The following is a 12,687-nucleotide window of genomic DNA, read 5'->3' as shown; positions in this document are numbered from 1 at the left end:
CACTAGATCTGTGCATGTAAAATGAAGTGACATTTTATTTTGAATGAAAAATTGGTCCACAGAATATTAAAATGTTTCCATTAAACTCTACAGTGTGAACTGAAGTGGAATGAAGTCATTCTTAGAGTCCACCATTCTATGGCTGTTCAGTTTGCAAAGAAATATCTTGACCTCACACACACCTTCAATAGCAGCATAGCTTCTGCTAACTGCAGACACCAAGAGAAGATAATAAAGACCTCAGTTACTCCAACTGCACCAGGGAATGATGCAAATCTCAAACTTAACCATTCATCTACTGCCAAGCAGTGGCCATAACCTTGTCTAACACTGCCTGTGAGACGTCCTTTCTCATGCCTCCTGACAATGTCTAAGAAAATATAAAATTCTCATAATAATGTTGGCCATGGAGGCTTTCACTATGCACAGGGGGATCAGGTGTAAAGCGTAGGATAGGTAACTGAGTTAGCAGGCTGGACACTATTTGCTTAATCAACTGCCAATACATTAGAAAAAATAACAGAGGAGTTTAGAATGTACACAGTCAAACTGACCTATTAAGTAAAGTAGAGAATAAGGAGTGATATCAAAGAAAAATACAGGAAATGAAGGATCACTTCAATAAAGAATTAGAAATTGTGAAAAGAATACCAAGCACAAATTCTTGAAATGAATGAATCAATAAACCAAATTACAAATTCAATAGAAGGCAACACCAACAGCCTAGTCCACTTGGAACTTGGAACGTCAGACAAAGAAGACAAAATATATACCCTTAAAAATAAATTCAACCACCAAGAGAAAATGGAAAAAAAACATGGACAGAACTTCTGAGAAATATGGAATAACATAAAAATACCAAATTTAAGATTTATAAGAATAGATGAAGGCATGGAGATAAAAACCTAAGGAATGAAAACAGTCTTTTCAATAACATAATAGATAATTTCCCAAATTTAAAGAATGATACAGGAAATCAAATACAAGAGACTTACAGAACAACAAGTGTACACAATTACAACAGATCCACACCAAAGGAAATTATAATAACTGAAATAGAGGATTAAGATAAGACTTTAAAATCTGTGACAAAAACAAATCAAATTATATATAAGGAAAAGCCAATTTGTATTTCAACTGATTTTTCAACCAAGACACTCAAAGACACTCACAGACTGAAGGTGAAGGTTTGGAAAAAAAAAAAAAAATATATATATATATATATATATATATATATATATATATATATATATATATATATATATAACTTGTATGGCCTTCATAAACAAGTTGGGGTTTCCATCCTCATATCCAATCAAGTGGATTTCAAGCCAAACTTAGAAGGGATAATGAAGGACATTTCATACTGCTTATGAGAATCATACATCAAGAAGACATAATAATCCTAAATATATATTTCCCCCAAATAGAGCATCTACATTCAAACTCTTCTCAACTTCAAGAATCAAGTAAAATACAAAACAATAATACTCACTTACTTTAGTACACTTTTCTTTCCCCTGCATAGATCCTCCAACAAAAACTAAGCAAATAAATAACAGAATTAAATAATACAATCAATAATTTAGACCTAACAGACATATATAGAATATTTCATTCATCATTGATCAAATACACAAAAGCGCCACATGGATTCTTTTCTAAAACAGACCATATATTACAAAATAAAGCAACAAATATTCAATACAAAAAACAGAAATATTACCCTGCATTCTATCAGATCATTAGAGAATTAAACTAGAAATCAATAATAAAATGAAAATAAAAGATGCTCCAACACCTGGAGCCTAAATAACAAATGGACTGCAACACAAATCAAGAAGAAAATCTAAAAATGTACTTAGAGGTAAGTGATAACACTTAAAAAAACATACCAAAATGTCTGGGACACTATGAAGTCAGGCCTAAAAATAAAGATCACTGCATTGAGCTCATTCATTAAAAGAATTAAAGGTCAACAAATAAATGACCTAACTTTACATCTCAAATCGCTAGAAAAAGAACAAATCAACACCAAAAGTAGTAGAAGACAGGAAGTAATTAAAACTAGAGCTGAAATTAATGAAATTGAAACAAAAGAAAAAATTGAAAATATTCAGAAAATTAAAAGTTGGTTATTTGAGAAGATCAATTGATAAATCCGTAGCTACACGTTGAAGTGAAAGCGAGAGAAAGCCCAAATTACTAAAATTGTGATGTAAAGGGAATATCATGATGGACACTACTGAAGTACAGAAGAAAATAAAATTATTTTAAAAATGCATACTTCAAAGAAATAGAAAATTATGAAGACCTTGACAAATTTCTAGAGACAAATAAACTACCCAAACTGAATCAAGAGGACATGCACAATGTAAACAAACCAATAAAAACAATTAAATTGAAGATGCTATCAAAATTCTACAAACCAAGAAAAGCCACGTACCAGAGCTGAATTTTCAGCTGAGTTCCACAATGCCTTCAAAGAAGAATTAACACCAATACTCTTGAAATTATACCATTACATAGGAAAGAAGAGAACCCTTCCTAATTCATTCTATGAGAATTGTGCTGATACTAAAAATAAAAAAAATAAATAAATAGACAATGACACATGAAGGAGTTAAAACTTCAGATCAATATCCCTGATGAACCAGACCCAAAAATTCTTTTAAAAAAATCCTGTCAAATCACATACAAAAATTCATTAAAATGATGGTGTTCCACAATTCAATGGGGTTCTTCCTAGAGATGCAAGGTTAGTTCAACATATGGAAATCAATAAACATAATTAATCACATCAGTAGACTTAAAGTTGAGAATCATATGGTCATCTCAATACATGGAGAAAATAAAATTGACAAAATGCACATCCACTCATGTTTAAAACACTAGAAGAACAAGGGATAGTAGGAACATAGCTCAACATTGTGAAAGTCTTCAATGCTAACTCAAAGGATAACATAATTCTAATTAGAGAAAAATTGAACCCCTCCCCATAAAAACTGGAAGACAAAATGAATGCCCTCTTTCACTTGTTTTTGAAATTCTAGCCAAAGCAATTGGACATATGAAAGAAATTAAAGGAATATGAATAGGAAAATAATAATGTAACATATCATTATTTTCCAAAGACACAATTCTACCTTTAAAAGACCCAAAACTCCATCAGAAAGTTTCTACTCCTAATAAAGAAATTCAGAAAAATAGCATGGTATAAAACCAATACCACAAATCAAATGCATTTCTATACATCAGTGATGAATCAATTGGAGGAGAAATTATTTAAATTAGTCCATTCACAATAACTTCAGAAAAATGGGAATCAACCTAGTGAAAGAGGGGATAGACCTCTACCATGGAAACTACAGAATACTACATAAGAGAATGGAAGAAATCCTTAGAAGATGGAAAGATCTCCTATGCTCCTGAATAGGCAGAATTTATAATGTCAAAGTGATCATACTACCAAGACTGTTATAGATTTAATGTGATTCCTACTAAAATACCAAGGACATTCTTCACAGAACTGAAAAAAAGCAATTTTGAAATTTATTTGCAAAACAAGAGACCCAGAATAGCCAAAGTGATACATAATAAGAAGAGTAAAGAAGGAGGGATCACAATGAAGACTTAGAGAGTAATGGTAACACAAAATGACATGGCATTGGGACCAAAATATACATGTAGTTCAATGATACAGAATACACAGAGACAAAACCAAATAAATAGGGTTTACTCATACTAAATAAAGGCACCAAAAACATGCATTGAAAAAAAGATAGCCTATTGAAAAAAATGGTGCTGGGAAAAATGAAAATTCATATATAACAAAATGAAATCATAACTCTATCTCTAACCCTGTGGACAAATCAAAGCAAAGGCAAGAAAAGATAGGCACTAAAACAGAGATACTGCAAATAATAGAAGAAAAAGTAGGACCAAATCTCTACCTAGTCAACCTAGAAACTGACATCCTTCAAAAGTCTCAAAAAGCACAAGAAGAATAATCAAGTGATCATAAAAGGGATGGACGCAAAATAAAAATCTTCTCAGCAAAGATAACAATCTGTAACATAAAGAGAGCACCTATGGAATGGAAGAAAATCTACCATATACAGCTTATATAAAGAAATAATATACAGAATATATAAAGAACTCAAAGAACTTAACACCAAAAATAACCAGATCAGGGCGGGGGATGTAGCCCAGATGGTAGAGTGCATGCCTTGCAAGCAGAGGGCCCTGGGTTCAATCCCCAGCACTACAAAAAAAAAAAAAAAAAAAAAAAAAAAAACTCATCATCTCTAGCAATTAGAGATATGCAGTTCAAAACCACTTTATGATTTTATCCCACTCCTATTACAATGATATTTTTTAAAATAAAACATAAAATATATGTTTTGCTGAGGATATATGGAAAAAGGTACACTCATACAGTGCTGCTTGGTCTACAAAGTGATTTAAGTGTTCTGGAAATTTTGTTGAGATTTCTGAGAAAACACAGAATGAAACTACCATTTGACCCAGTTATCCCACTCCTTGATATTAACACACAAAGATTTAAAACCAGCATACTACAGTGACTCATCCACATCATTGTTTATAGCAGCTCATTTCTCAATAACTAAACTAGGGAACCAACCTAGATGGCCTTCAACATATGCATGGATAAAAAAAATGTAGTATATGCAGACAATGGAATGCTATTGACACTTAAAGCAAAAGAAAGTTATAGCATTTTCTAGTAAATGCATGGATCTAGAGATTACCACAATAAGTGAAATGAGTGAAACCCAAAAAACTAAAGGCCACATATTTTCTCTGACAGGCAAATGGTGATTCATAATGGGGGTGGGTGGAATGAAGAGTCTGGATTGTGTAGAAGGTAGTGAGGGGAAAGGAATCAGTGTAAGGAGGGGAATGACAGTAAAATGATCTGGACATTATTATCCTGAATAAATGTGTGATTACCCTACCTTTGTGTCCACAACACTTGTAATCTGGTAGAATTTGTACTCCTTTTATGTACAATTTTTCTGAATGCATTCTACTGTCATATATAACTAATTGGAAACAATTAAAATAATTATTGACAAATAAATGTTTGTCACATTATTTTTATTTATAGGACTTCTTTTCAGTGTGATTTCTCTGCTAGTGAGAAATGTATAATTTTCTATTAAAAACTTCATCATATTCTTTGCATTTGTATGATTTTCCTGGTGATTAATTAGTCATATTTTTTTATTAAAAGTTTCACAACAATCTGTATATTCCTAAGGCTTCTCACTAGTGTGAATTCCCTGATGTCGAATAAGGTTTGATTTTACATTAAAAGCTTTGCCGCATTCTTTACATTGGTAGGCCTTCTCTCCAGTATGAATTCTTTGATGGCGAATAAGGAGTGATTTTACAATAAAAGCTTTGCCACATTCTTTATATTTGTAGGGTTTCTCTGCAGTATGAATTCTCTGGTGGCGACTAAGGTCTGATTATTCTTAAAGGCTTTGTTGCATGCTGCACATTTGTAAGGCTTCTCTCCTGTATGAATTCTCTGATGGCATATAATGTTTGATTTTGCAATGAAAGCTTTGCCACATTCTTTACATTGGTAGGGCTTCTCTCCAGTGTGAATTCTCTGATGACAAATAAGGTACGATTTGTAATTGAAAGCTTTGTTTCATGGTGTACATTTGAAGGGCTTCTCTCCTGTATGATTTCTCTGGTGTTTAGTAAGTTATGATCTTTCACGGAAAGATTTGCCACATTCTTTACATTGGTAAGACTTCTCTCCAGTATGAATTCTCTGGTGTTCAGTAAGGTATGATCTTTGATGTAAAGCTTTGCCACATTCTGTAAATTGGTCAGGTTTCTTTCCATTATCATTTCTCTGATGGTGAATAAGGTCTGCTTTTGCATTAAAAGTTTTGCCACATTCTTTACATTTGCACAACTTCTCTCCAGTATGAATTCTCTGCTGGTGAATGAGGCATGGTTTTTGATAATATAATTTCTGTTGTTCACTCTCACTTAAAGTTTTCCATACTGTCCTGTGCTGTAAATAGTCAAGGTTGCACTTTCCATATTTTCCATTAATCACTTTTTGAAATATATGTCTTATGCCCTGGTCTGGTGAAAATTCTTTGGTATTATGAGATGTCATTGCTGAAATAAATAAAGGTTTAAGAAAATTATTTAGTAGACTGGGATGAATATATTTTGTATATATAAAAGGAAATTATGGCAGAGTTAGCAATGTCAGGACATCAGCAGTGTAGCAGATTAGTAAACCAGGGTAATCATTACTTCAGAAACATGTTACATAAAAATGTACAGTCACAAATATGTTATAAAAATTTTACAATTTATTATAGAGAGCACAATATCAAAGATGACTATATTTCTATGGAGGGAAATATAGTATAGGGAAGAAATTTATCTTACTTTAATCAACCAAAGTCTTTCCTCCTTTCTTATATAGCATTTTGCAATTAGGAAAAAAACCTATAAGCCGCCTTCACTCTCAGTAGAATAAGGGAAATATAAAACATACACCAATATTTCTGACTTCTTTGAAGATTTTGTGAAAACTGGTTTCTGTCTCCAAAGACACAGTGATCTGGAAATAACAGGTAGATTTTGGATGATAATATAATGGATATTCAACAAGTTTTAAGAGGGTAGGGAATCTTAAGAAGAATTATAGACAAAATTTTAAAGAGGAAAAATATGTATGTGTCTAGAAGATTTTACATGAAAACAAATTTGAGAGAAAATAAAACCCTTGCACGGCCTATGACAATATTACTTAGATGATGCCAATTATTTTGTGATTATCAGAGTATATTATTAGAAAACAAAAGTGGAAAAGATGTTCAAAAATCCACATATATGTGGCAATTGATTGAACAGTCTTGAACATAACTTTTTCCAGAACTAAAAAATAAAATTAAAAGACCTTTGTACTTCTCAAAGTTATCTTTAAAATTCATGTAAATATCCCTCAAACTCCCAATGATATTTTTTGTAGAGGCAGAAAAAACTTATTCTAGAAATTTTATGGAATCTCAAAATTTTATGGATATATAAAAATATTCAAAATAAAAACAAAATTGGGAGAATGTTGTTTCATGATTTGAAAACAATAAAAAGTGTAATATTTAATTGGTAATAGTGACATCAATTAAGACAGATGACATAGTGAATTCTGAGTGTAATAAGACCTCATATAACAACAAATTAAGACATTTGAACACAAAGTTTTATTACAGCATTAATCAACAGAGCCACTATGAGGAAGCAAACCAAATATCACTTCAAATGAGTGGATGAAGCAATTAGGAATATAGAAGCCACAGAATATTTTTCAAGTTAGAAAGTAATAAATTTTTGCAAAATTTATAATCAGGATAAATCTTCAGTACATTTTGTTAACAGAAATATGTCACTACCACAAAGAAAAACATGGGAGAACTGTACATATATAAGGCAACTAAAAACAAAGAAAAAAAGCAAACATTCAAAAAACCTTCTGAACAGAAATGAGAATGCCATTAATGTAGAAGACAGAAATAAGCACTTGTTTACATGGAAATATATTGATTTTTGAGGTGTAAGCATTCTATAGATATATTTTGTGACAATTCAAATTAATATTGCTGAACAATATGCATAATACAGTGGGAGAGCAAGTATTGTTTTGTGGTTTTGATCACAATTAAAATTTCAAACAACATATAAAAGTAGAAAGAATTGTAAAATGTTTGAAAAATATCTTTAAAATACTATGGTCTTCATCCTATAAATAAGAACAAATTCGTGAATTATATAAAGGGCATGCATATAATCCAGAATTACTATTGTAATTCTGAGGGAGAAAGGTAATAATTTCAATGCCATCCTCAATAACTTTGTGAGATCCTCTCTCTGAACATAAATAGAAAGGGACTGGGGATATAACCCTTTATTAGAGTACCCTTGTATCCTATCCCTATTGCATTCACTTATAGAAATATTACATTTCTATGTACCTACACATGATAAAAAATCAATCTGGAAAAAATATAAAATTCATTTAAAAATGTACACTATTTATACAAACAAGTAAAAGCATATAAAATTTTATTGGCAATAGAAACAAGAATCATGTGTATCTTAATTCCAACAATGTCCTAGTTTGTGAAGTAATGGAAATTGTCATACATTCATAGGATATGGACAAAAATAAAACAGTGTTATGTGAAGTGAGGAAACATCTTCTACAAAATAAAATGCAGTCTATAAAATTAAAGAATAAAGGAAAGAAAAATTAAACAACCATAGATATATTATTTACAAATGCTTTCACATAACTATAATCTGCAACTCTTACTACATACTAAAAAAGAGCACTTATTGTGAAACATGACTTTCATTCTGCAGAAAATCCATAACAAGTATCTATTTATAAGAGCACATGTAAGTGAATTTTAATGAATAAATATGTGAATAATATTAAACTGCTTTAGGACATTAATTTATTAAAATGGCTTGACCTAGAATTCTCAAAAAATGTCAACATTTTCACCTGGAGACACACAAATAATAGAAATTTTAGATCATGCTGTCATGCACTAGCAAAGGGGAGTTGGGTGGTTAATTTAAATGAACTGGAACATCACTGTAGACACATAGAAGATTTTAAAGAATTTTAAAACATGATAAACATAGGGCAGTACATATTCAATGATAATGGGAGAAATAAACCTAAGCTTCTGAAAATTTTTTCTGCTACATAACTTCTCCATCACTATTTTAAATTTCAGCTTCTTCCTTAAATTTTGGGCCTCTCAACTCTGTCTTCTTATAAGTGTAGGCCACAATATTTTATATCATTGAATTACTCTCAGTATCAGTTTTCTAAAGTGAAGGATAAATAACACATCAAGAAAAGGAGAGATCAAAGACTAACAGGAATGTCAAAAACATTTTATTTATACCAAAAGTGCCCTGTTTTTCTTCAAAGCACAAATCTGAAACACATTTTTATGGAGAAGATCCTAGAAGATATTCATCAAGGGAAGAAAATCAAATAATCATAATTAATTAAAAATTGTGAAGGGAAGTTATGCATACCCAGGAAGACCAAGTTGCTGTAATTCTCTAACATCACATCTCTATGTAAGTTTTGTTGAGCTGGCTGAAGGCATTTCCACTCCTCTTCAGTGAAATCAATGGCCACATCCCTGAATGTCAACAGTTCCTGAAATAAGAATAGGCAAATAAATAGTATAGAGGAGAAGGAAGCAGCCTGAATTTCATTTGACAGTGGCTTCAGACCATGGATCGACTGGAGGAGGCTTTCAAAGCATCAGGTCTTGGATTGCCCAGAGAACCTCTGTTGAAGAGGGGATTGTCTACTGTTAGCCTGCAGACCAACTGAAGACCACCAAGGGAATGCCAGTTGCCTGCTGTTGCCTGGAATTTCACTGCCACAGTACCCACGCAATCCATTACACGTGGCTGCCACAATTTTGAGACAATAGCCAGTACCTGTAGGACCTGTGAATGAACTGACAAAACCCCATCTCCAAACCATTCAGCACAATTGAATGCACCCTGCCACCAGGACTCCTAGACAAACTGACCACACCCTATCTCCAGGACCCCTGAACTACACAGATCATGCTGTGCTCCACAACCCCTGCCCAACCAACCACACCCTGTTCCTAGGACACCAAGCCAACCACACCCATGCCCTGAGTGGCAGATCCCCATTTGTCAAGATACTTGTAAGCCAGTATGGCCATCTTGTATTATCTCAGAATTGGAAGCTTTCATTTTTAGGTGAGACAAATCCCATCCTGAGAACTCTGCTGCCAACTGGAAACTCATTGTCATGTACCTCTCATGCAGCAGGCTACCAAAGAATGGAAAGTTTGAATAATACATAACTGTTATAGTGCAGGGTTTTTTTCCTTTTTGAAAAATTTTAAGTTTTTGTTTCTTTACTTTTCTTGTTCTATTTTCCTTTTTCTTACCTGTTTTCTCAGTCTTTCACTTTTGTCATGCTAACAACCAACTTCTTTTCACTACACTTTCACACTTTCTACAATCTAGAACTTCTATACACTCTTTTCTTATCCTATTAACAGCTACATCTACACCACTTTCCATCCTCTTTATCCTCCATTAGAAATTGCAGATCCTTATTGCAAATTTATCTGTTATACAGTACATAATAAATGAACTCATCCTCTCTGTTCTTGCCCCGGCCTGCAGGACATCAACGGGTACCTGGAGGGGGGTGCTGGGATTGAGTGAGACAAGAGACACGAGAAATGGAGACAAGACAAAAGCCTGATCAAGTCTCGTTTATTAGAAGAATAAACACAGTTAATATAAAGTACAGAAACCAATCAGAATAAAGCGTGTGAAGGCAAGACTAGTTTCACACCAGAACTCCAATAAGGAAGTGTAGTGGTCCAATCATGAAGCACCACACAATCTCGTGTGATGCACCTGGTATAGTCTGACAGGTGTGTAAACAGGTAATGGCATGCCCCACCAACATCTGGCAGGCGCCATCTTAGCTCAGCATGAGTCGTGGCAGGGGGCGTGACCATGAGTCAAAGCGCCTGACCATGAGCCAAGGCACGTGACCATGAGCCAAGGCGCAGCGTGTGACCTGCCAGCTCCGGACATGTTATGACAATATTGTTAATAACTTCAAAGGGGCTATTTGGTTTAGGGCTGCATACTGTGTGCACTGGGTGCTGTTAATATTGAACTCCCCCTTAAAGAAGAGGTTTTGGAAACCTATAGGGTCACTATAAGCCTATAGAGGGGAAACTGCAACAGCAAAGATCTGTACTGCTAGAGGGGAAGATACATGAACAACATGAAAAAACAAGGGAAGAAAATGTCCCAAACAAACCTGGAACATTCAGAGAACACAGTGACAGCATGGTAGAAGAAATGTCAGAAAAGGATTGTAGAATATACATAATTAAAATGATTTGTAAAGCAAAGGATGAAATAAAAGAGCAAATGCAGGCAATGGAATGATCACGCCAATAAGCAGATGAAAGAGCAACTGTAGGAAGAAAATGATCACTTCATCAAAGACATAGAGATTCTCAAGGAAAAAAATAGAAGTCCTTGAAATGAAGGAAACTATAAACTAAATAAAAACTCAATGAAAAGCATCACCAACAGACTAGATCACTTGGAAGAAAAAAACCTCAGATAATGAAGACAAAATATTTAATCTTGAAAATAAAGTTGCCCAGAGAAGATGGTAAGAAATCATGAACAAAACCTCCAAGAACTCTGGGAAGTCATGAAAAGACCAAATTTAAGAATTATTGGGACTAAGGAAGGAACAGATATACAAACCAAAGGAATGAGTAACCTATCCATTGACTTGGTATTAAAAAATGCCCCAAACCTGATGAATGAAATGGAAAATCAGATCAAAGAGGGTAACAGAATAGCAAATGTACAAAATTACATTTGATCCACACCGAGGTACAGTATAATGAATATGCCTCATCTATAAAATGAAGATAAAATTTTGAAGGCTACAAGAGAAAAGCTTCAGATTACATATAGGTGGAAACCAATATGGATATCAGCAGTATTCTCAGCCCAGACTGTAATAGTTAGAAGGGCCTGGAACAACATGTGTTAAGCTCTAAAAGAAAGTGGTTGCTAACAAAGAATCTTATACCCAAAAAAGTAACCTTGAGTTTTGAAGATGAAAAAAATTTCTTCCATGATCAACAAAAAGTAAAAGAATTTACAAATAGAAACCCTGTGCTACAGAACATACTCAACAAAATATTACATGTGGAGAAAATGGAAAACAGCAAGGTAGATCAGCAAAGGGAGGAACTACCTTAGAGGAATGACAAATCAAAGGAGATACGAACTCAAGTCAAAAACCAAAAGCAAACCCAAATGACTAGGAATACAAATCATATCTCAATAAATTAGTAAACCATAAAATGACTAGGAATTTATAAGCAAATCATCAATCTCAATAGTATGAAAAAAATAATTTTTATAAAATAAGAGTAAAGAAAATCCTAAGCAAAAGAGTAAAATTAGAAGATATTGAAAATAAACATAACAAAGAAACACCAGAGTCAATGATGGTGCTTTTAAAAAGTAAATGAGCCAGATGTAGTGCAGTAAGCGTATATTCCAAACAACTCAGGAGGATTAGGCAGGAGGATCATGAGTTCAAAGACAGCCTCAGTAACTTAGTGATCACTTAGTAACTCAGAGAGACCCTGGTAAATTTAGTAATTCAATAAGAAAATGTTATATCAATTATAAACTATGTTATTACATATATATGTATATATATAATGATCTCTCATTTGAAGTGAATATATTCTGTGAAATTTATTCTAAGATAATTCTGCTATTTTCCAAGTACCTGAGTATAATGACAAGTATCTAGTTGGAACAGGTTACTACATGGTGATGCCCTTTGATGTATCCCTTCCACTGTTGTACATGAAGTCTACCACTGACCAAAACACCATAATGCCACAATAGACTGATGTTATAAAGTTAAAGCAATTAGTGTAGAACACACAATAAAATTAATGCATGGTGGAACTCAAGACAAACTTTTAATAAGTCTTTTGCTATTTAGACAGATTCAAATCATAGAGATTGTAGTGTAGGAAAGAG

At 33.1% G+C, this 12,687-nt stretch overlaps 1 protein-coding gene across 1 annotated transcript in view; it reads right to left on the bottom strand.

The window, feature by feature from the left end:
• Positions 1-5,514: 5,514 nt before the first annotated feature.
• Positions 5,515-12,687, bottom strand: part of LOC306652081 (zinc finger protein 519-like) — a 230,941-nt gene continuing 223,768 nt past the window's right edge. Inside the window, exons 2-3 of the mRNA XM_079125153.1 lie at positions 9,118-9,244; positions 5,515-6,168 (exon numbers count right to left, since the gene is read on the bottom strand). Of these exons, the coding sequence (XP_078981279.1) occupies positions 5,741-6,168; positions 9,118-9,244 (555 nt within the window). The 3' untranslated portion in view covers positions 5,515-5,740. The remainder of the gene's footprint in view (positions 6,169-9,117; positions 9,245-12,687) is intronic.

This window comes from Sciurus vulgaris (genome assembly GCF_902686455.1).
Source record: "Sciurus vulgaris genome assembly, contig: HiC_scaffold_632_arrow_ctg1, whole genome shotgun sequence".
NCBI classification, from domain to species: domain Eukaryota; kingdom Metazoa; phylum Chordata; class Mammalia; order Rodentia; family Sciuridae; genus Sciurus; species Sciurus vulgaris.
The sequence above is the reverse complement of the archived record's forward strand: the minus strand, read 5'-3'. Positions and strand labels throughout refer to the sequence as shown.